This window comes from Meleagris gallopavo, chromosome 4 (genome assembly GCF_000146605.3).
Source record: "Meleagris gallopavo isolate NT-WF06-2002-E0010 breed Aviagen turkey brand Nicholas breeding stock chromosome 4, Turkey_5.1, whole genome shotgun sequence".
Classification (NCBI taxonomy): Eukaryota; Metazoa; Chordata; class Aves; order Galliformes; family Phasianidae; genus Meleagris; species Meleagris gallopavo.
This window is the reverse complement of record NC_015014.2, coordinates 39,735,554-39,758,208: the sequence shown is the minus strand read 5'-3', so window position 1 is coordinate 39,758,208 and position 22,655 is coordinate 39,735,554. Positions and strand designations below refer to the sequence as shown.

Genomic DNA, 22,655 nt, shown 5'->3' with positions numbered 1-22,655 from the left:
CTGCTGCTTCTGCCTGTCAGAGTGCATATAAGGATCCGTATCAGTACTGTGAGTTGCTTATTAAGAGCCCAGAAATTTGAGAAATGCTATTTTTATTTTCCTTTAATAGCCGTTCCTGCAAAACACGGGCAGTGTACTATAGTTCCAAAGGTAATAAATGCCTTTGTTCATGTCAAGCAAATGCTAACCTCCCATAGATAAGACAAACTGTTGTGCTGAAGGGAGGAGGTTGCCTTTTGTCACAGAACATTGCTTTTCATTCTTAATAAAACGTCGTCAGAGGTGGGATAGAGCGTAAGTACATGTCTGATGGCACAGAACAAAGAAACAGTGACAACACATGGCATTCTCAGGTAAAATGGAAAATACATATTACAACTCAACGTTGAACATCAAATTTTTGCATTTAGTTTTAGGAGCAAGGAATCTATATGTTGAACTGCGATGTGCTGCTACCTAAAAAAAATCTTGTAAATCATGAGTGTTTGGGCTTGCCTAGGCTGCACTGAGTGAAGGAGAAGAAATCTTTTTTATCTTATATAAATATTTTTATTTATCTATTAAAACATAAAAACACAATAGAAACAAATCTAGCATGTTGGACACTTATGTTAAATAATTGATTCCTAAAGATTATTAGTTTGCCATCTATTAGGGAAATAATGCTTTAGAATTATACAGTAAAAAAAAAAAAGCAATCATACTAATCATTGCATGGTCTTGTGGAGATGGAGGATTTGTTTGCACTTTTATGTAATCACTGCTATACCCATGAAATGGTGGTGCCTTTTGTTTTGGCTTTATCGGGGTTAGGACTCATGCCTCTGAGAGAAGTATTCACTGGGAAGAAACTCAGTCCTAAAAATTTAGTTAAATCATCAACAACAACAACAAAAATCACATTATATTGTGAAGGAAAACTACAAATTACTTCTAATGATAAATTGGTGAATCTGGAAAAATGTTTTAAAACAGAGTATTGGAGTTTCTTCAATGAGATTAGCAAGACAGAGGCAACGTTGAAGAATTCTCATAACAAACCTCTATGTTACTTGCTTGACAATATTACAACCTAAGCTGTAATATTGTCAAAAATATACTTACAAAAATAATACATTTCCAGAATAAAACACAGCAATGATTTATTTTTTTTCCCTCAACCTTTTGAGAGTGATTGTATTTCCATTAGAACTGTGCACATCTGAGCTTCTGCTTTCTTTCATCAGCCCAAAGTTTACTTGGCAGCACTGTGCATAAAGCCAGTCTGTGCCTGCTTCTTGTGCAGGACTTCCTTCTCTATCAAGAAGATTTCTGGTGAGTAGATACTTGGGTGAAGCAATGTTGTGTTGTGTTGTTCCCCCTCTATTCTTGCCTTCTCAGTGAAATATTTTCCTCATAAGTGATTCCTTTGATGAGGTTATTTGTGGAATAAAAATTGCTCATAGATACTGAAGGAGCATCAGACAAAGATGATGGCAGCATTGGTGCTTTTCCATTGGCTGTGGAAGGTTCTCAGAGGCACTGTTGAACTTGGAGGGTGGCAGGGGAAGATTCAGTTGGTCTGTGATGCACGTGGAAGTGAATACTGTCTTTTTTGTTTCTCTCCATCGCCTAATTCAGAATCTTCTGGTGTATAAGTGATGAGAAGTCCTTTCCTCATAGTTTTTTCTAATAAAAATACAGAGAGGGAAATATAAATGAATAGATTGCCACCCATTTTCTAGTACTGTTCTGCTGTGTTCTTTGACCTGGAATTGAAAGTCTCTGTTGCCTACCCTACTGCTGTGAGACGTGCTTATTCTCCTGAAAAATGCAGATGTTGTAGCAACTGTTTTACTGCAGTTGGTGGAGGCAGTTTCCTGAGACCTGCTGTTTATGGTGAGTCTCTGCTTTCCAGCTTTGTGTTCTGGCCTTTATTTATTTGTTTTGTGTACTTGGCCTTTATATATTTATTTTTATTTTATAATGCAAGTGGAAAAGTAGTTTTGTGGAGTTGTTTTTGTTTGTTTGTTTGCTTTTGAAAAAAAAACTTCTTGCTGAAGATATTTTTATAGGCATGATGTTTGTTGCTGGCATGTCAGGTTTTTGCTTCCTCTGTCCCCAGGGAATATTAATGGCAGCTGTCCTGAAGGTCTTTTCTGATGCACTGTTTCCCTTCATCATTCTTTTTTCACTCTGTCTTCTCAAATCAAGTGTCATTAATTTGTTCAAGCCTTCAAGAGAGAGGGGTGGGAGAAAACTAACTCCTGTTACCAGGAATGAGCGTGGGCTAATCTTTGTAGACACCAACGTTTCAGTTGTTCACAGAACAGAATACAGAATAGCTTCCTCCTGTGCTACACAGAAATCAGCTTTTTCCAAGGCACACTTCCTTTTGCTCAGTTCAAAAGAAGTAAAGACTGCAACAAACAGCATTGTCAAATGTGACACTGGTGATGCATTTGCTATTTCCTTTGCTGCACCTGTAGGGTCTAATAGTTCCCAGCTTTATCTTTGGTGAGGCAGACCTGTTTTTAAAAATATTTAATTGCAGTTTTATTAATGCCAATTCTACCCTGCTATAATAAACTCATCAATTTGCATGCAATGATTGAAAGAAAAAGATAGGTGAAAGTCTGTTATAATCGTGTTAGATAACCAGGTATGAATATGAATGAGATCATTCTTCTTTTGGAAATACAGAGCGGTGTTGTTCAACACGCTTAGTGTAACAAACATTTCTGTGAAAGCTCACTGTGTCAAGTCTAGCAGATGTTTTCTTAGGATTATACATTACCTAGTGAGCTGTTTAAATGCTTCTGACTTTAATTTGAATAAGTCTGCGAGTTCTTTAAGCATTCCATGACTGTAAAGCAAAATATATAGCTTAACCACTGGGTTTATGTTGAGCAGTGCTTTAGTGAGCAGGAATTCCTTCCTTTATTTTATACTTCTCCTTCCTCCTTGTTCTTTAAAAAGTAAGGAAAAATCAGTCAATTTTTTTGCAATGAAAAGAATTGCATGGAATAAATCTGGTATTTTATTTTGTTCTGCTGTGCATGTTTCTCAGAAACATGTACACTTGGAAATGAAGTTCCTCCAAGCCCAAAGATTAGCTCTTGGAAGCATGTGCTAAGTAGTGGAATTATAAGCAGCTAAACATTTTTAAACAGTGTACAAAGAAAACCCCTTTGCAGTTTACAGTCTGCATTCTGCAGTGTAATTCAATAGGGTGTTTTCCTTTCTTTGGATTTCAAATATTGCATGCTTCTTTCCTGAAGCATGATCTCTGAGCTCTGTGCAGACATTCAAGCTTACTGAGTGGAAAGAACAAGTTTTTAAGCAATGCCTTTGTTTCATTATTGTTAATTAGCATAAACATACGAGTTTGCATATGTTGCTTCTGATGCTGGTGATGGTTTGTTGCATATCTGCTGCTAATCCCCAGTGATATTTGAAGAGAGGGGCATAATCGTGTAGTACATGGTATGTAAATTCATCAGAAACATTAATAGTATCTTAATATCAGGCCATTATGTAACAGCAATTAAATATTTACATGATAAATGTGAAAATAAGTACAGCATTTCCAAAATTCCGCAAAAGAAAATTTTTGAATTGTGTTCAACGCATTATAAATAAACATTATGCTCTTAATCTCTGTAGTCAGAAACCACTCTGAATATTCTGTGGATGGAGTTTATACACAGTGAAGAGCTTTTTCTTACTTGAATTAAGATATCTGTCTTATTTGTGCTGATAACCAACACAATCTAGATCACTGTTCTGCCACTTTGCCTTCTCTAAATATGATATGATATTCTCTAAATATGATGGCATTACTGGTGCTAAGCTTTGGGCTTCTTTCTCTGCTTGTACAGCTTGCACTTACTGGATTTTGTTCACTATTGTTTTTTCACTGACATAATTCAGACGTGCATCCTCTCTGAAGCCATCTGAAACATAAATTCATTAGGATGACAATTTCTTAAGGAAAAAAGTCCCTTTTCTCCTCTATATCCAATTTCCACTTTCATATAAAATGGTACTTTATGCACAGTTTCACTGGGATATTTCTAATCCTGTAGTGCAAGATGGTGTTGTGTATGAACAGACCTATTTAAACAAGTAGGAGAAAGTGCCAGTAATAGAATGGGAAGACCTGCCAGTTTGAATCTTTAGGGAGTACTGTTTTTTCTGCGAAAACTTCCTCAACAAAGATGAATATCTAATGAGTCCATAAATAAACAGCATTTCTTAAACCTCACTGCATCAGTGAATTCAGTGTAAAACAATTTAAAAGTTTTCTTTACGTAGCGTGTAGGCCACCTGTGGGCTTACTGTCATGAAAGGTTAAGTAGATAGACATTATCAGCATATCAAGTTGTACAGACTGATGGTTAATGAGCTTCGTGCCTGAATTGATAAATTGGTAAATCAGAGGACACGTTGTATTGTTAGAAAAAATGCTGTTTTGCAGGTGGAAATTGAAAGTTACAAAGAAAGTTGTAAAGCACTAGATAAATTAACCAGCTCATTTTTTGGGGAAGCGGGGGGGACAAAAAGCTATCAGATCTCATTATAAGCTGATGAGGTGTTCAGGAAACATCTAGATGCGGCCCGTAGGGACATGGTTCAGTGAGCATGGTGGTGATGGGTTGGTGGTTTGACTACATGATCTTAGAGGTCTTTTCCAACCTTGTAGATTCTATGTGTAATCCTAATACATGACATACCATGCAGTGCTCTTCTTGAAGAATTTGTTTCGTACAAACACAGCTGCTTTTAACTGAGATGTTAATTAAGAATTGAATTTCCTGCTTTTGCTGTGTGTTGGAGAGGTTTTATTTTGTTACCATTTAAGGGAAAAAAGTTAAATATTTTGCTGAATACGTGGTTCACTCGCAGGTATTCCAGTGTCTAAAGAGAGAGCATTCATGAGTATGCAAAGGGAAGTTTTCAGCAAAATGAAAAGGATCCATAGATGCAGTGGCAATGCTTGTTTAAGAGTAAGCATGAACTACAGCAAGTACCGTCCTTTCAAAATTTTCATCTGTAACATGAAGGGGGAAGGTGTTGAACTTAGTGCAGTGTAAAGCAGGTGTGGTATGCTGTGGGCTGTTTGTGAGACTGTATTTCAACACTGAGAGTGATCAGAAGCTCTGAGACATGAAGGGACATAGCAGAGCAGTGACTGATGGATGCTTCTGCCCTCATGAATGGAAATACAATTCTGTCCTCACCAAATGAAAGATGAAGCATTGATTCAGCTGCCTGGGAAATCTTCCAGGTATTATATTAGTAAGGGTTTACTGGTGGAAAAGAAAGAAGGCAAAACTGTAGCTCTAAAATCAGTTAATTTCAAACAATGGGTGGAGTTACCGTGTATGGTTCTTAGCACATTTCTCCATAATTTATTTCTGAATAAGACCATCCATCGGAAGATGCAGACTTAATGCTGAAAGGATGTTTCAGGTCTGCGTGCTCAAACCTGGGAAGTGGTATCCTTAAGATATTTTGTGCTATTCCAAAGCAAAATGCTGATTGAATTACCTATATGTAACATTGTGATCTTTTAGTAGGAATTCTGGGATTTGACTGTGCAAATTAAATCCCATTATTAACTCTCAATTTTGAGCATCTTCTCTTGTGCCCACTGCTTTTACCTGCTGACGTTACACTCCTATTTTGGAACTGCTATAATTGCTTGGCAAGATTTGACTTGAGGGCTTTCTAGCTTTCTCTTTTGTTCTTCTATATATATTTCTGAATCTACTCTCAAGTATGGAAGAATAGGCTGCTCTGTGTAAAATGCCTAGAGTTTCCATCAGCTATTAACTCTCCAGTCCAGTTTGGGATTTTACGAGTCATGGGATTGCAACACTCTGTTGTTATTTATGTCCTCCTTTACTGGCTTGTGCTCCGCTTTTCTGACTTCCAACAAACTCGTGAACATGCAGCTACTTGAAGAAAGCCTTTCAACCCCTTGGTTTCTCTGTCATGGTGTCTATTTGTTTACATGTCCAATCACAAAGAAATAAATATCAAGTTGGTTTCTTGGTGTTTTTGTGAAAGAGCAAAAGTTAAATCCCTTTCAAGTCTTTCAATTTTGTTCAACTTCAGGCTTTTTACAGTTGCAGCAAATGGGGGCGGGCGATAATTAGGAGAACTGCACAGTTATGTAAGGGAAAGCTTGCTGCTGGAGGCTGGGCAAGCAGATTGCCTGGCCATCAACACATCACGTGTCTTCCATCTTCCCACAGTGTCCGTGCAGAGGAGTGCAGTTGAGCAACGTGCCTGATTTTGGTAGATGAATTTGTTCAAGCCAAAAACATGATAAAAACATTTTTCCTTTGGCGTACACAAATATAATTTTATTTTTAGAGAAATAAGAGTGTTTTTATGCTACTAGAGGGTTTAAATTGTGTTTATTTTGTGTAAATGTTTGCACTTGTTATTCTTAGCCAGAAATTCTATCAGTTGATGACTTCAACATGAAGGCTGTCATCTAAAACTCATGAGGAAAAATCAACTTGGAAAAAGAGATTATACAATATAATGCAGCAATGATAACAGTACTGTATACTATTTAGTGGGGAAAAAACTGTTGTTACAGAAAGCTGCTCAGCTAACCAGCACTCATAAATTGCCACCAATTTCACATAAACATTTATGAAAGCAGTGACTGCAAGATCAGTGCTTTTTATGTGTTTTGTTAATTTTGTTTAGTTAGGTTTTGCATGGTGTGTCCATGTCACAGTGATCCTATTGTTAACTTAGACGTTCAGGGGGAAGTACTATACGTAAACAGTGTAATGTGACACTGAGCTGCAGTGAAAGACAAAGTATAAGGATCTTGCACAGCCAGTTTGTTGGATTTGGTGTTGCAACTGTTACTCTGTTTAGTCCTTTTTTATTTATGGGGAGATATGACTTTAGCTTTTCAGGGCATGAGATGAATTTGAGGTATACTAATCTGTGATGGAACAAAACCTTTGTACTGACTTCCAGATTTTAAAAAATTCAAATGAGAATACCACTTGACAACAAAAGCTCTAACTGTTACTTGAAGGAGAATATCTGAAATCTACTGACTTTACTGTTAGCAGCAAATAAGTTGTGTTCCTGATACAAGATAAGGTCCATCTTTGTCACCTGGTTTATTCAACCTCCTTGTTATCACCCTTCCAGTCTGCAAATCAGAACTTTTGAGTTGCTGAAGGGAGAGCCAGTCTACATAGGGTGCTTTGAAAGTAATGCCTCCTATTTATGCCCATGGAAACTACAACAGATACAAGGAGCACAATAACACCATTTGATGGAGCACATTCTCAGCTACAGAACACTATTTTTCATCATAGTCACCATCACTAGCTGATTCACGTGGGGGAGCTGATCGAGGTGCTCTTCATTTTGTGGTGTGACAGCTGTGCTTGGCCATCTGGAATGTGGCTTGTCTTTCCTGTCTCTGCCACCACTGCTGAAACGCACCACCCACTGCCTCAGTGTGCTCACATCCACTCTTTAGGCTTCAGCAAGTGTCAATGAATGTCAGTGAGTGCAGCTTTTTCTGCATGGAGGAATTCAGTGACACACCTTTGCTTCATATGCTCTCCTACATCAGATGCCATTTTGTGCGACTGTCCCTCTGCTGCCATCTGTTGCACAGTAACAAAGTGTACGGGATATTGCTGGGAAGGTTCAGCCTCTATTGTTGTCTGCCTCTGACATAACAACAAAATAAAATAGGAGGTATTACTCCTATTTTATATGAGCAGCCCTCATAAAAAATGGGGAGCATTGAATTCATGCAGGCTTCTTTGCCTTTGCCAGAGGCCTGTGCATTGGAGAAGCTGCTTTGCATTAGAAGCTTGTGAAAATCCAAAAAGTCAGTGATAAACAAACAGGTTTGTTACCACAATTTGTTGTTCACTTTGGAAATAGAGTAGCATTGGAGAAAACATTTAAACAGGACCAGCCTAAAATTGGTATGGATATTGTCCTGCTGACGGCTGTGTTTGACAGATGTTATCAGACTGCTCTTGTGGAAGACAGAGCTGCAGACGTTGTCCTTCCAACTCTTATCTCTTTCGTTTTCAGGCCTTGAGGCTGAAAGGTTTTCTTTGTTTTCTTTGTCAAAGCATGTTGCCTGAAAAGGCCTGGACTTGACCCTAAGTTGGGTGTTTGGTTGGGTTTTTTTTTCCCCATCTCCCTTGGTTAGAGGAAACAAAACAAAGCAAAACTAACCAGATTTTGACACAGCATTGTTAATTAAGCTTCCATGGGAGACTGCAGAAGCGTCTCCTTCCTTCCTGAAGATGTTTAAAATCATCCACCAGTTGGGGAAAGCTGAAGTTTCACAAGATAGCAGAGCCAATCTGTTAAGTCTAAGATGTACCAAGAGCCATCCCCGTTTAGCCTGGGCTGCACATCATCTCTGCTGTCTGGTGTTGTTTTTGGGAGCTGTTCTTTTTAGAGCTTGTTAGATTGACTTTATCACAATAAAGTGAAACAATTCTTAATCATAAAAGGTTAAATAAAGTGGTAAGGGTGAAAGTGTGAAAAATCAGTATCGTCTTGTTGAAGACATGCTTTAGAAAATCAAATAGGCCATCTTCTTCTATGGTTTCTTCCAATTCTAAAGAAGTCCAAAATTTGTCAGTTGCAGCATCAGCATACACAGGACTGGCATGCTTCTCCTTTTGTAGAAAGGCTAGTCATGGTCATCTGAACTTGAGACAAGCATAGGTATGATGGTGAAAGAGAAAGTAACCTCGCTTGATCATGTTTTCTCTTCAGACCATCCTTTGCTCATCTTTTTGCCATCACAGGTGTTTTGTGTTCTGTTGGGTCAGAAGAAATGGACAGAAATGTGAAAATAAATGTAGGTCAGATTCACTTGATAGCTCTACTTTCATTAGTTGGTCACCTTTTGCACGCTTAGGTGGATGCAGGTCCTTAAAAAACACCTTTTGCTGAACTGCCAGTTTTCAGTGATCACTTAATTAGAGAACCATGCACAATATTGTCATAATGCATTTCTTACGAAAGACTGACCTCAGAATGTGGGTGCCTAAGATGATTATAACATGGTTACACTGAATATTACTCTTTTTTTTCTTTCAGTTTGTGGAGACATCCATGGCCAATTCTTTGACTTGATGAAACTGTTTGAAGTGGGAGGTTCTCCTGCCAATACACGGTATCTCTTCCTGGGGGACTACGTGGATAGAGGGTACTTCAGCATTGAAGTAAGTTTCTTATTTCTGTTTTTGACTGAAAATCTGCTTGCAGATTGTTGTATGTATTTGGCATACTAATTTAACGAGTTCAGGAATGCTGAGGCTCTTTGCAGATACCACCATGAGCAAAAGAGGTCTGTGTTACCTGTCACTGGGGTGACGTCCAGCCAAATCCCACTGTATCTGTGCTGAAAAGCTGATGAAGAACAGCCCTTGGTACTTCTAGTGACTCTTCTAAGACAGCACAGAAGGCAGTCTGCTCTGCAGCTTGCAGAAGTTAAACAGAGTGAATACACATGAACTGTTAGGAAAGAGATAGAGGAATTAAATGAGTAACTGACAGCATAGTTGGACTTCCTGATGTTTTTTTCTGAGTTATGAAATGAAAGGACTAGATCAGGAGAGAGAGAACAAAAGTAAGCGGATAACACATCGTGCTGGGAAGATTGACTTCTGTTTAGGTACAGGTTGCACGGCACATGATCTCTGGCTCTTGATTTAGCACTTGAATCCACGGAGCAGTGATGTACATGTGACCTGCTGAAGGTTCTGAGACCTTGTGCAGACACAGGATGTGGAATGTGTAGGTCAAATTACAGTATCTTTAGTGGTCTTGTGAAGGAAAGTCCTTGAAGGAAACAGTGTCCTGTCCAAAGTCCCATCCAAATCTTTTATAAGAAGAAAGTCAAATACCGGGCATAAGTGCATTGCTGCAGTGCTCTCGAGAGAAACTGAATTTGTTTGTTTTGCTTTTTGGTTTTGCAAACTGACAGTTGAGGTGCTCAATTGTCAAATAAAATCTGATCTAGATACATTCGTCTGATCATAGATGATCTGGTCACTGAATGAACCAGTCAGAAAGCCTTGTAACGGCTTTTGAGTTACAGCTCAAGTATTTTCTCTGTAAAATTTGGACTTGAACTTCCCTCCCACAATGAAAGAAAATACCAATTATGTTAAAAGCCATGTTGTTCCTGTGATACATGGTTATGTACCTGTTGATAAGGTGGCAGCATGCACTGATGTTTCATTTTGCAAAGCACATCTTAGTGCACTTCTGTCTTATCAATATAAAAAGCATAGTTTCAAACTGCTAAATTACTTATGTGTTTGTAAAATGGATCAGTGCATTGTCTTGCCAGTTCTGTTTTTATAGTATGAATTGTCTTAAAAATAAGGTTCTATAAAACTGCTTCTGCTTTATTGGCTGATTTTAAAACTTACTTTAAAGCTAACAGTCTTTGGAGGTGAAACATTCTACACATAGAAAAACACTGTTCCAAGTGCAAGAGCTCTAAAAACTCAAGATCTGCAAGGTTTTTGTCCACCTATTGTAAATCATGAATATAACCAGGATTAGTCTTACACTGAAGTCAAAGCTTCCTGCTTTCTTTTGAGCTATGTGTGTTTTCTTTATCCCATCTCAGATCCGTGGTCAGCTGTGGGTCAACCCTTCACTGTGGGCTGCTGGGGGAAGGCTGAGAATGTGGAAGGGGGCTTCATAGATTCATTCTACTGTGCAGCTGAATCTTGAGCTGCCATTTTTTCAGATGTGCCAGCCTCATTCATATCTCCTGAAGACTTGGACTGTGCCAAGTTGCATCTGGAAGATTTGAGTTTTGTTTTCATTTCTTTATATGTTTTTAATACAAGAGATAGGGCAAATGATCTGCTTCAGTTTTCAAGTGCCTGTCCGACAGTTTGCCAGAATTTATTGCAGAGCTATTACTGAATAAAGATGAGCAAGTCATATAAAAGCAAAATAGCTTATGGGTGGGGAATAGGCCCCTCAAAATAATTCATTTAGCAATCTGCACATACATATACTACATTCTGCATTTAGATTTTCCATTCTGGAACACTGCTTTTTCACTGGTAGCTGTGCTGGCTTCTATCAGCACAAAGGAAATATCTGAACTGTCACTTACATTATTCCTTTTTGTATGTAGGGTTCTCAGATTACTACTTTTTTGGTGCATAACTGATTCTCTCCACCTGTCACCTTGATTAAAGAATGCCTCTGAAAGAAAAGGCATACTGTTTCATAACTGTATTTGGATTTACAGCTATGCATTCAGGCATGAACTTAACAGAATAAGTACTGACAAGGAAAGGAAAACAGGAGGAATGTGCTTTGGCAGGCTGGGGGATGCTTTGTGGAAAAGGGGTCCTGAGCACATTTAGCAGGCCCCAGCCCTTGCCAGGACTTCGTGCTGGCTTACAGGTCCTAGTGGAAAAACGGTCCTACTGTGGCGCAATGCATATTTCCACCACACTTATACCCCACACTCTTTATTCTGTCTGTTGGCTCCCTTTTCTGCCAGCATAGATGACATGAAACAACTGCAGTTCTGGGGTCTTTCCAAAATAATTAAGTAGGTGGTCCAAGGTACTAATCACAAGTAATACAAGCTTTTTAAAATCCCCTTCAGTTGCTGTGCAATATCTAGCGTAAAAGTGACACCATTGAGCCTAGACCTAACTGAGTTCTGGCAGTGGGCGAGATAATCCCTGTCTGTGGGCTGGAAAGCGTTTGGGATTCTTCTGGATGAAAGGTACTATATAATGCAAGCTATTATCATGAAGAACAGAAGAAGAAATTGCATTAGGTAGGTGGAAAGCATTTGATAATGCAGAGGGAAAAAGAGAAAAGTGTTTGCGTAAGGCACTCAGCAGAAATGACAGTTCTTGCTGCACAGAGCTTTTGATACAAGGTTCAGTCCTTCATGCGTGTGCTCTGTTTTTTCCAGGCAGAGTTAGTAGCATTGCTTGAAGAGAGCATTTTAGCCTGTAAGATTACTTCTAATTAAGTTGTTACAGGGAGAGAGACTAGTAAAGCAATTATAATGGCTACCACAAAAAAAAACAAACCAAAAAAACCCTAACTAGAATGAGAGGAGCTTTCTTGGCACAGACCAAATCTTTATCCTTTAGCTGTACTGTCTTTTCCACTTGGTCTTCTGGCAGAGCTGAGCATTTCTTCACTTAGAATAACAGACTTCTGCAAGCTGCAGTATCTGATGTGGTGCACTTGCTTCCTCAGCTCTGTAGCTGATAACCTTTCCAGACTGCTTGTGCACTGTTCCACTGTTCCAGGGTTTTGACTCCAGAGTAGAAACCTTTCAGCTTTCCTTTTCAGACTAGCTTATGATCATGGATAAAATAAATATTTTACAGTAATTTTTAAGTTATTTTTATTTCTAAATCCAAAGCATAGTTAGCTTATATGTGGGTCTGCTGGAATGAGTTGTAAGGAAGAATATCTGATCTTTACCTGAATCTGAAGGCTATTTTGAAAGTCAGATGTGACTGATGCAGTGTAGAGTATGCATGTAGACTGCTTTTTATTGATGTTTGAAAAACAACCACCACGGTAAATACCAAATATAATGCATTAATGTTATGCATTAATATTAACTGTTGGAATTCTCTTCCTGCCCAGTCCCACATAAAAGCACACAGGCTTAAATTTGAATTGAATATCATGAGATGCATTTGATCAGTTTTGACAGAGCAAACTATTGAGATTAGTTGAATTAAACAAAACGAACAGAACTGAAAATGTGCATACTTCTTCATTTCCCAAACACAGAGACTGAAATTCCAAAATGGAGAAACTGCTTTTGTTGTATTTCTAGCAAGAAAAAAGTGAGGTGTTTGCAGAGAGTCTGAAGAATTTGACTATCTGATCTTACATCAATTAGAAAAGCATCTTTCACTGGCATAAAGACTGTAAGTTTACACTGAAGGTCTGGTTGTACTGCCTTACTGTCTGTTTACCAGCTGAGCCTTAAGAGAAGAGATCATCATTTATGCCCCGAAAGCTGGAGAAAAGAAGAGGAAGGGTGGGAAATAAATGCAAAACTGGTTGCAGTGAAGTCAGTGCAATCTTTTCTTATTTTCAGTGGTGTGTAATGCTTTCTTCCTTGTCCTCAAGAAATGGGAACTCAGAAATGGATTTGCATCACTGGATTGTTTTGGTTACAGACGTGATGTGTCTGTGTCTGAAAATGGTTGTACTAGTAGTGCAAATGCAATTATGTGTGCAAAAATATGTTGTTTCTGTTAATTATTCAATTTTTGAAAACTGCATCTGTACTAGCTCCTGCAATGGTGTAATTGTTGCAGTGCAGTTAAAGTATGCAATTTTTGTATTTAGAGGAGATATGTGTTAGAGTGAAGGAGCTGTGCTAAACATTACAGTTCACAGAGCAGTAGAGACCTTTGTAATGCATGGCTCAAGTTATCTTTTCTGGTATGAATTATCTTATGTTTATTCACACTGAACTTCATCTGCTGGGGGAGTGCACAGTGGCATCAGTCATTTGTAGAGTTCATTTTCTGTTATTCGTATAGAGCCACAGAGCTAACAGTGATCTTCAGCTTTCACAGAATTGGCTGTGCACACTTGTCAAAGGAGTATACAGGAGGCAGAGGGCTGTGCTATCATTAGCAGCAATGGTGACTGTTTTTCATCATTACTTTGAGTGCTTAATATGAGATTCATGCAAGAGGTTTGGGGCTTTTGTTCTCCCTTTTCAGAAGGTGAGGAGGTATCAAAGTGTAAGAAAGCCCCAATTCAGCATATGACAAAGGAATTAAATCCCTTGTCCAATTTGAAAATGTGCATCTTTGACTTACACAACATTTAATTGCACAAACCTTTTCTTCCTGATGATGAGGATGCCACCTCATATTTGTTTAGTTTGAAAGAAAAATCTGCTAATTAGTTCTTGTTTATTATAACAGTATGTTACTGGACTCCTAAACAGAAAAGAGAAAAAAATAAAGGAATTATCTAAACAAAAAAAGCCTTAAGTATGACAGCACTGAAAACTACAAAAACTTGAATGCTGGGATTACGTTACTTGAATAGTGGCTTGGAAATGCAGAACACCCTGGACTGCCTTGATTTCCCCTTTTCTGTCTGGTTCTCTTGAATGTTTCAAAGAAAACATGGAAGAATAAGAGTATGATTAAGCAAATATAAGTGATCTATGCATAAGCAATTAACAAACACTCCAAAAAAATTAAAAGATAAGACTTAGTTTTCCTTATTTGCCTAGCTTTCTAGACCTGGATGATATTTTAAGTATCCTGTGCTCACTTCAATTTTACCGGGGCTTTATGAGAATGTAAAGCTTTAAAAGAAAACCTAAGCCACTCTATTTCTTAATAAAGCACTTAATCTTTCCACTAGTCATTGTACTTTCCCAAATTATAAAGTGATTTTGGCAGAACTAGAAGCTCTAGGGTAGCTTCAATATAACTTCTTAAAAGTTGGAACTTTTCATGTATGAATGGAGGCATCATTTTAGTCATCTTGTCTCACAGCATTTACATCAATTTTTTGCATTAAGTAATAAGTTAAAAGAAGTTGAGTGTTCCAGGGGTCCTTGGAATAATGATGAAACCTAACAGTTATTATCAGATTTAGAGAATTCTGCTGGTGACATGGAGGAGTCCAGGCTTCCTTCCCCAGCAAAGTGAAATCCTCAAAGCCAAGTCTTTTCTCCCTGTACATACTTCAGAAAACCTTCCCTAGGGGACTCCTCCTCATTGTTTTGGGCCACAGAACATACTTCATAGAACAATCTAGGTTGGAAAAGACCTATACGATCATAAAGCCCAACCATCAACGCCTACTGAACCCCACCACTTGGCATGGCACTAAAGAACATTGCTCATGCATCTCTTAAATTTCTCCAGGGATGGGATGTCCACTGCCCTGGACAACACATTCCATTGCTCAACCACCCTTTATGTGACAAAATGCTTCCTAACACCCATCTAAACCTACACCTTGAGGCCATTAACTCCTGTGACCTAATGTTCTAATTTCCATCTGGGTGATGTCACTGCAGTGTTCTGGCATTGGGCCATCTCTTCTCGCTGCCTGGGGTGGCAATGCGGTCCAGTAGATGGAGAAAGTGATATGAGCTCAGGAAACTCTTCCTTGTTTTCCCAAATGGGAAGACTGAATTTTCAAGTCCTGCCTGTAACTTCACTACTTCTTAACTTGCCTATAAAGCCTCAGAATAAACAAACAAATTAGGGAGTCCAGACAGCATCTAGATGTTTACGCGTAATAAATTCAACATAAAGTGCAGTATTGTAAAACTCCTGCTGCTATATAATTATCTGTAGAGAGTGTGAGTCTTAGCACAAATAGAAAAATGTCGCATTTTTTTTTGTTTGAGATGATGACTGTTTAGCAAATGAGAGCAGAAATCAAAATGTTCAGATATGATTACCATAAATTTTCTGTTTCTTTTTATCAAGACATTCTGAATTGTAGCAGAGAATTCATACTGTACACACTTAAAGGCATTGAACTGACAAAAGTTATGGTTTTGTGCTAAGCAGAAACCACTATTAGAGGTACATTGAGTTTCCAAGCTTTTTGTTATTAAGGTAAATAAATTCCCCTGGCAGAATGAAGGGGGTATTAGTGGACAGCTGCAATCGCAAAAGATACCTTTTATGTCTTGTACAACAAATCTGCAGTTAGTGGATGTTTAAGAAAGGAAGGGTTGGAGGAGAAACTGTTCAGACCGTTTTCATAACTCATGTTTCCTAAGGCCATCACAGCCCCTGCAGCATTTTTCCCAACAGCAAGCTGCTTGCCTCGGCAGCATTGGGAAGACTGAACGGTGAACTCTCCTGGAGTGACATAGGATGGCCACACGTCCATCAGCTCTCCTGGAAGCCAGGGCCATCATGTGCAGGCAACAAATATTCCAAGAAAGTTGCAAATTTGCTCATCTGTCAAGAGCTACGTTGCCATGCCAGTTTTGGCTCAACATAGCTATTTATTTAGGTGGACTCTGGAGGTCTGAGCAGAGACTAGCTGCTTCAAGTCTTATTTGTTTTAAAACCAGGCTTTGAAGAATTATTCTCTCAAATAGAAATCTTCTGGTAAACAAAAGGCTTTTCTGAAGCTTTGGAGTAACTTCATTTAATGCAAGGGCTTGGCAGATTTTTTTCTCGATCACTTGCACAGAACAGGGTTAAGTGAATAATAAGCAAGTGCTCGTTACAAGAGGTTACAGAAATTATGTAGTACTGGAAGCTAAGGTATTTCCTGAAGTGTGGGTTAAATTGTTCTATGGCAACTCTTTCTTCAATCAGGAAATGCAGATCTTTCTGTGAAATTGTTTCCACTGCAGATTTCTGTATGACCTTCCAGGTGGAGCACACTTGTGGTATTTTAGGGATGCACGACACTGCTTCTTGAAAGCTGTCGCAAGTGAAGGCTGAACAGGGATTTACCCAATGCAAGCAACTGCGTTACAGAATACTGACAGTAGCTTCTACCAGTCCTGATTGAAGTACAGAGAAATGTTTGAAATGTATCTGTGAACGGTGACATTTAACTGTTGAAAGTAAATGTTTCACATAAGTAGTACTTTTGCTTGCTTGTTTTTTGTTGTTGTTGTTTTTTTTGTTTTTGCTTTTTCCTCTGGATGGAAACAGTGATTGAATTTCATAATGGATTATGAATTCTGTTTCTCTTTTTGAATTATGAATTCTTGTTTCTGCTTTTCAGTGTGTGCTGTACTTGTGGGCCTTGAAAATCCTTTACCCCAAAACACTGTTTTTACTTCGTGGGAATCATGAATGTAGACATTTAACAGAGTATTTCACATTTAAGCAAGAATGTAAGTGTACCTTCTAACTTTTCTTAACTCCCTATTCAACAGCTCCAGATTGTTATTTTGCTATTTGATACTTTTTTTATATCAATAATTTTTAAGGTACTTTTAAAGTTTACTATATGTAACGTTAATGTGTCATCCATGCTCCCTGAGAGGGCAGTCATCCTGGAGGGCCTGGGGAGGGTGTTTCAGTGGTGGAGAGAGGGGATTAGACTCAGAGCTAATGCTGCTTAGAAACATGGCATGTTCACATTTACCTTGTAAGTAGTCTGACACTCTTTTTGAGGGAATTATTTTCTTTGTTGCAAGAAGGGATGCAGTGACACACAGAAACTCATTAGATGTAGACCTTTACTTGAGTAATTAAACATTTTTTTCCTGTGGTTGTAAACTGAAGCTATTGCCATAAGTCTGTGTTGCCTCTTTAGCAGTGAGTATAAAGGAAATGTTAATTGGCTTGAAGGCTTCATGGTTTGCTGACTTTAATATCTGTATTGGTAAATTAACATTTCAGCTTCATTGTACCACCCCATTCATTTCATAATGGTATTTCTGTAGATAATTAATTATAAGGGACTGAGCTTCTGATTACTTTGAGAGCTTCGAGTGAAAATGTAGTAGCTGATTATCATTCAGCAAACTTTATTAAGGCTTGTTATATAGATTTCATGGCAGACAATAATAGAATATAAAATGTTTATTTACAGTATTTTGGAGAAAAATAATAAACTTTGCAGAATTTTTCACCTTAACTAGAGAATAAAGAACTTTTCCTCCAATTAATAACAATAACTCTAAAGACTTTTTTTACACAAAGCAAGCTTTAGTGCAGTCCTCAGTACAGGAGAGTAGTGACAGCAAGATTAAGGCATTAAGTAGCATTCTAATTTCTGTTTTCCTTTCAAGTGTTGATGGCACTTTCTTTTATCATTTTAATCTTTAAAAGGTAAAATCAAATATTCAGAACGAGTATATGATGCCTGCATGGATGCCTTTGACTGCCTTCCCTTGGCAGCTCTGATGAATCAACAGTTCCTGTGTGTACATGGTGGCTTGTCTCCAGAGATCAACACCCTAGATGACATCAGAAAAGTAAGTATGAGTAGTGCTCAGGTCTAATGAGTGAACAGTTAATCACTGACAAACAGAATGTGAATCCTTTCTTGCTTTCTTTCATGTAAGATGCTTGTATGTCATTTTGATATTCACATTGACCTTATCGCCTTTTAAAGGTCTTTTTCAATAGAGCATAAAAGGAATTGCTGTAATTAGTGCTATGTTGTTTTACTGAGGTGAAGAAATCACCAACATCCAACAACGCACAGAACTTAATCATCTTTGTGTTCTGAAAAACTAATTTTTAGGTGAGTAAGTATATAGGAGCAAATGAACACAAAGCATTAGTTTTGTGTAAGAAAGATCTGTTAGCACATTGTAAACATACTACCTGATGGTTCCTTGCAACATAATAGCATTCTGCTCTTTCTTGGAGAAAAGAAAAAAAGGCAGTTCTAGAAAAAAATTCATGATACTTAAGGTGTATAACAGAAGTTGTGATATTGTAATATAATAGCTGTGAGTATAGTCAAAACTATTAAGAAACTTCTCATAATACAAGAGTACAGCAGAAGCTCCAACTTACTGAGCCCCACGTAGACGCCGTCAGTTTCTTTAAGTACTCGTGTTATTGCACATTTTCAAAGATTTTTTATTCAGATGTTTTGGAAAAAGAGATCTCAGTTGATATTTCTAAAAAAAAATATTTGATCCATTCATCTGTAGTGTTTCCAGCAGTCAAGATTTCTATTTCTTGCGTACAGTTTGAAATGTGCAAGTATGGGTATATACTTCTGAGTTTTAAAGATGAATTGTATTCTGAGGTTAATTTATAACCTGGTGAGATATTTATATGGTTTAAAATATAATACTTGAACCAGTAATGACATGTTTTGATTTAAATACAGTTAAATGGAGATACTAACTGCACTTTTAAAAATTACTGACTGTAAAGCTTTGTTTCTGAGGTAAAGGTTCACTATCTCTTTAAGCTAAAGAAAGCCTAAATATCTGGCTGGTTTTGCAACAATGCAGTGGCAGAGCAAAATTGTTGAGGGTGAGGTTCTAGCTTAAAGTCATTGTCATCATTTCTTCCTCCCCTTCCCCCCAGTAGAGGTTTATTCATCTTTGGCAGTCAGCAGAAATTGATTTTGTGTATTTATGAATTTTTATTTAATTAAAATGAATTATAGTTACAAAAACATTAATTACCTAGAGAGTTGAAATAAGTTGGAAGTTTAGGTATGCTATGAATATTTCATTAGGAGGGTGCAAAGGTAAATTTAAATTTATGGAGGTCTCAGTAAGACTTTTTCACTCATTGCAAACATGTTAGACCACTTTTTTCTTCCAGAAAATTACTTTTTTTTTTTTAAGTTAGTTATTAGCATTATTTGATCTTTATGGAGAGAGCAGAGAAGGTTTTGGACTGCTGCTTGATTTTTACACTCAACAAGGGCAGTTTTTATGTTAAAGGATGCTTACAGAGGAAGTTTTTTTTTACTGCTTTTTAATATTTCCCTATTTGTTATAATCTTACTTACAACATGATTCTATATGGCTGTAGTTTTTAATACCAGAGATCAGATAGAAGCAAATTTTTAGCTAGTTAATTAGGACTGGGTTTATGGAAAGAGTAGAAATATGGCAAGATTCTATAATGTAGAGAATCACAGAACTACAGAATTGTAGGAGCTGGGAAGGACCTCTAGAGATCAACAAGTTCAACCCCCCTGCAAAGCAGGGCCCCTACAGCAGGCTGTCCAGGAAGGCATCCATGTGTATCTTGAATATCTCCAGAGAAGGAAAATCCACAACCTCCCCGAGCAGCCTGTTCCAGTGCTATGTTCTGAATGTTGCCTTGTATTTTTCCTAAATATATATTGAAATAAAAATGGGAATTTGTTTTAAAATAAGTGTTGTATCTTTTTCTTGTAGTGCCTCACGCACGTGAATCGAGTGCCATGATATTTTTGAAAAATCACAAAATACGGAAATACCATCTTTATTTGCCACTAGAACAACATGTAAATAACAGCAGAAAAAAAATTAAAAACGCACACAAAATTCACATACGATGTTTCATTTTTTGATTATATTTATTACTTCTCTTCATCAGTGTTAGCAAGAACCATTTTACTGTTTCTCAAAATCCTAGTACTTTAAAGCTGAGAGCATCCAGAGCTGTAAAGTAGTTTGTTTGGGATGTTCTTTTGGCAACCTATGGAATGAAAAATAATAACTTTTCATCAGTATTTCTGTGATACGTAGTTGAAAGAAATTAGTATTTCTTTCTCTCCTATTTTCCTTAGTTAGATCGATTCAAGGAACCACCTGCATATGGACCTATGTGTGACATCCTCTGGTCAGATCCATTGGAGGACTTTGGAAATGAGAAGACTCAGGAACACTTCACTCACAACACAGTCAGGGGATGCTCGTACTTCTACAGGTGAACATTACTTCTTTGATTGTATGGGTTTCTGTGTATGATCTCGTTCTGGTTTGGTGATATGTTTGTTTGATGTTTGTGGCACTTCTTTGATAACTGGATTGAGAAGAGGGTGGGCAATTCTTTCTGCAGTCTTGCCTTGCTTTCTGATAACTTCATCTTTGGTTTATTTATCTTGCTTTTTCCCCACAACTGGGAAAACCTAAATGCCTTATTTTTATTCACCGAAGCCTGTGTGTTTAGCTTATTTTTGTTCTTGTAAGCTAGGAAATGAGTGTGAGCAGTTGTTTGTTTGTTTGTTTGTTTAAGTGTAGGTAACTGCATTTCTAGTTTGAAAACTAGAAATTTATTTTGATGCTGTTGTTCTGCAGGGTCAGTAAAAATAGATTTTTCCACACAGGCACTTTTATACCCCAGGTTTATCGAACTTCTGCTCACTTTTGGAATTAGTTCTTCTCACTGGACTTTGAACAGAATTGGTTAAATAGAACTTGCTAACGGTTGAAATGTAGGCCTATAATGTTCTTGCAGAAACATGTATGGACTTGGATGCAAAGGCATCTCTTAAACTCTTAATTAATCACTGAAGTTATTTCCATATATTTATGTGTTATTAAAATACAACAGTGAGAATATTTCTGAAAAGTAGCAGTAGTGTCGCACCTAAATAATAAAAATAGAAGCATATTGAAAACAAATCTGTGGGCTGATTTCAGACTTTTTAAAGAGTGTTCTCTTTCTGCTTCATAGTTATTCTCTAATTCTGTCCTTTAAGCATGGCTTTTTTGCCTCCCTACCAGCGTAAAGCATCAGAAGATTCTCTCCCATACACTGAAGAAGTGCCTTTCCTTAGGTGCTGGGGAGATGCCCTTCAGCAGCACCCAGGGAGACACAAACGAACAGCAGCTCCTTTTTCTCTTTTCTCAGTTCTGTCTGACTGGAAAGGCTGTGGCCTTTCTCCACTTCTAGTGGTAGGTTTCTTGGTTTCTAGAGTCCTGTGGCCATGAGGCAGAGGACACCCTGTAGGTGTGCTTGTGCTGGTGGTGAAGAATCTACCAGATGCTGCTTTTCTTCTTACTTTCCTTCTCTTTCCAGAATAGGAAGGTTCTGTGTTACCTTATGAAAGGTGGTGGTGATTACATTGTAAACCATGGGGATTTTGAGGAACTTTTCTCTGTTCTTTGTTGTTACTGTGATTCAGGCAAGCTTATAAGGAAAATAGGGCAGTGGAACTAGCAGAGCCAGGAGGGTGAGTGACAGAATGAGAAGTAAAGTGACATACAAGTCTTAAGTTTTCCAGAAGAGCTCAGCAGGAGTGAAAAATCCAGCTTTTTTAATTGTCTTAGAAAACTTAGAAAACCTCAACCAGAATGTAACTGATCCTGAACTCTTTAATAAAATGTCGAGAATTAATCAGTGGCTTCTACCAGTAACTGGGAGACAGAGGTGCTAAAATCAACCGTCTAGTTGATTTTTTTGACATCAACAGAAAGGTAAATGATGGTTTGACTTTGAAAAATTAGTCTTCCTAGTCCTTTCTTTGAGCTGCAATTGCTCCAGCATGGGATGGACTGAGAACAAAGCATTTGTGCTGCAGCCTGTGCTGTCAGCACACACCTTTTGTGGATAAGTAATACCACAGCCTCCAGATCAATACAGTCTGGAATGTGCTCAATTTGTGTGTTTGGTCTCATTATGAAAGAAGGTGTCAAACTGTTGCAAACAATTGATCTGGGAAGAAATGGGCTTATGACTCTGAGGGCTAAAATCATTCCTCTTCCTTTGAACAACACTGAACGCTGATGAATTCCTAGGAGTTCCAAGCACCATTCCTACAAACAATGAGTAATAGCAGTTTCCTTTCATGAACCTCTCTTAAAAAGGGTAGAAAGCCTTGTGGATATGCCTTGTGCTTAGATGCTGGTTTGTACTTTTATGGAACAACCTTTAGATTTTAGGGTTTTCCAGAGCTCTATTTCTCAAAATTACCATGAAATTCCTCAATAATATACATCAGTTTTTCTCCTGAAAATGTATTTCATAAACAGAAAAGTGCATATTCAGGAAAAGATGAAATATTTGCAAGATACCTACTTGTGAGATAATGTGGGGGTGGGGAGATGGAGCTGTATAATGACTCTAGCAAATGGCCAGCTTGGAGTCACCTTTGCCTGAGATTATATAAAAGCAAGTGTTACTCTTAAAAGAAGTATGTAATTGCTCTGAATTTCATTCATTGTTTACGAAATTGTAATTCCTGGGGGAAAA

The 22,655-nt window shown here is 37.8% G+C and overlaps 1 protein-coding gene across 3 annotated transcripts in view; it reads left to right on the top strand.

The window, feature by feature from the left end:
• PPP3CA (protein phosphatase 3 catalytic subunit alpha) overlaps positions 1–22,655 on the top strand; it is a 105,449-nt gene that overhangs the window by 40,994 nt on the left and 41,800 nt on the right. For 2 of the 3 annotated variants that reach the window (XM_031553119.1, XM_031553120.1), the window contains exons 2-5: positions 9,106–9,230; positions 16,771–16,882; positions 17,826–17,971; positions 20,248–20,387. In XM_031553119.1, the coding sequence (XP_031408979.1) occupies positions 9,106–9,230; positions 16,771–16,882; positions 17,826–17,971; positions 20,248–20,387 (523 nt within the window). Of the gene's footprint in view, positions 1–4,963; positions 4,969–7,207; positions 7,214–9,101; positions 9,231–16,770; positions 16,883–17,825; positions 17,972–20,247; positions 20,388–22,655 lie in introns of those variants that run through there. The other variant, XM_019614815.2, reaches the window with a different exon arrangement.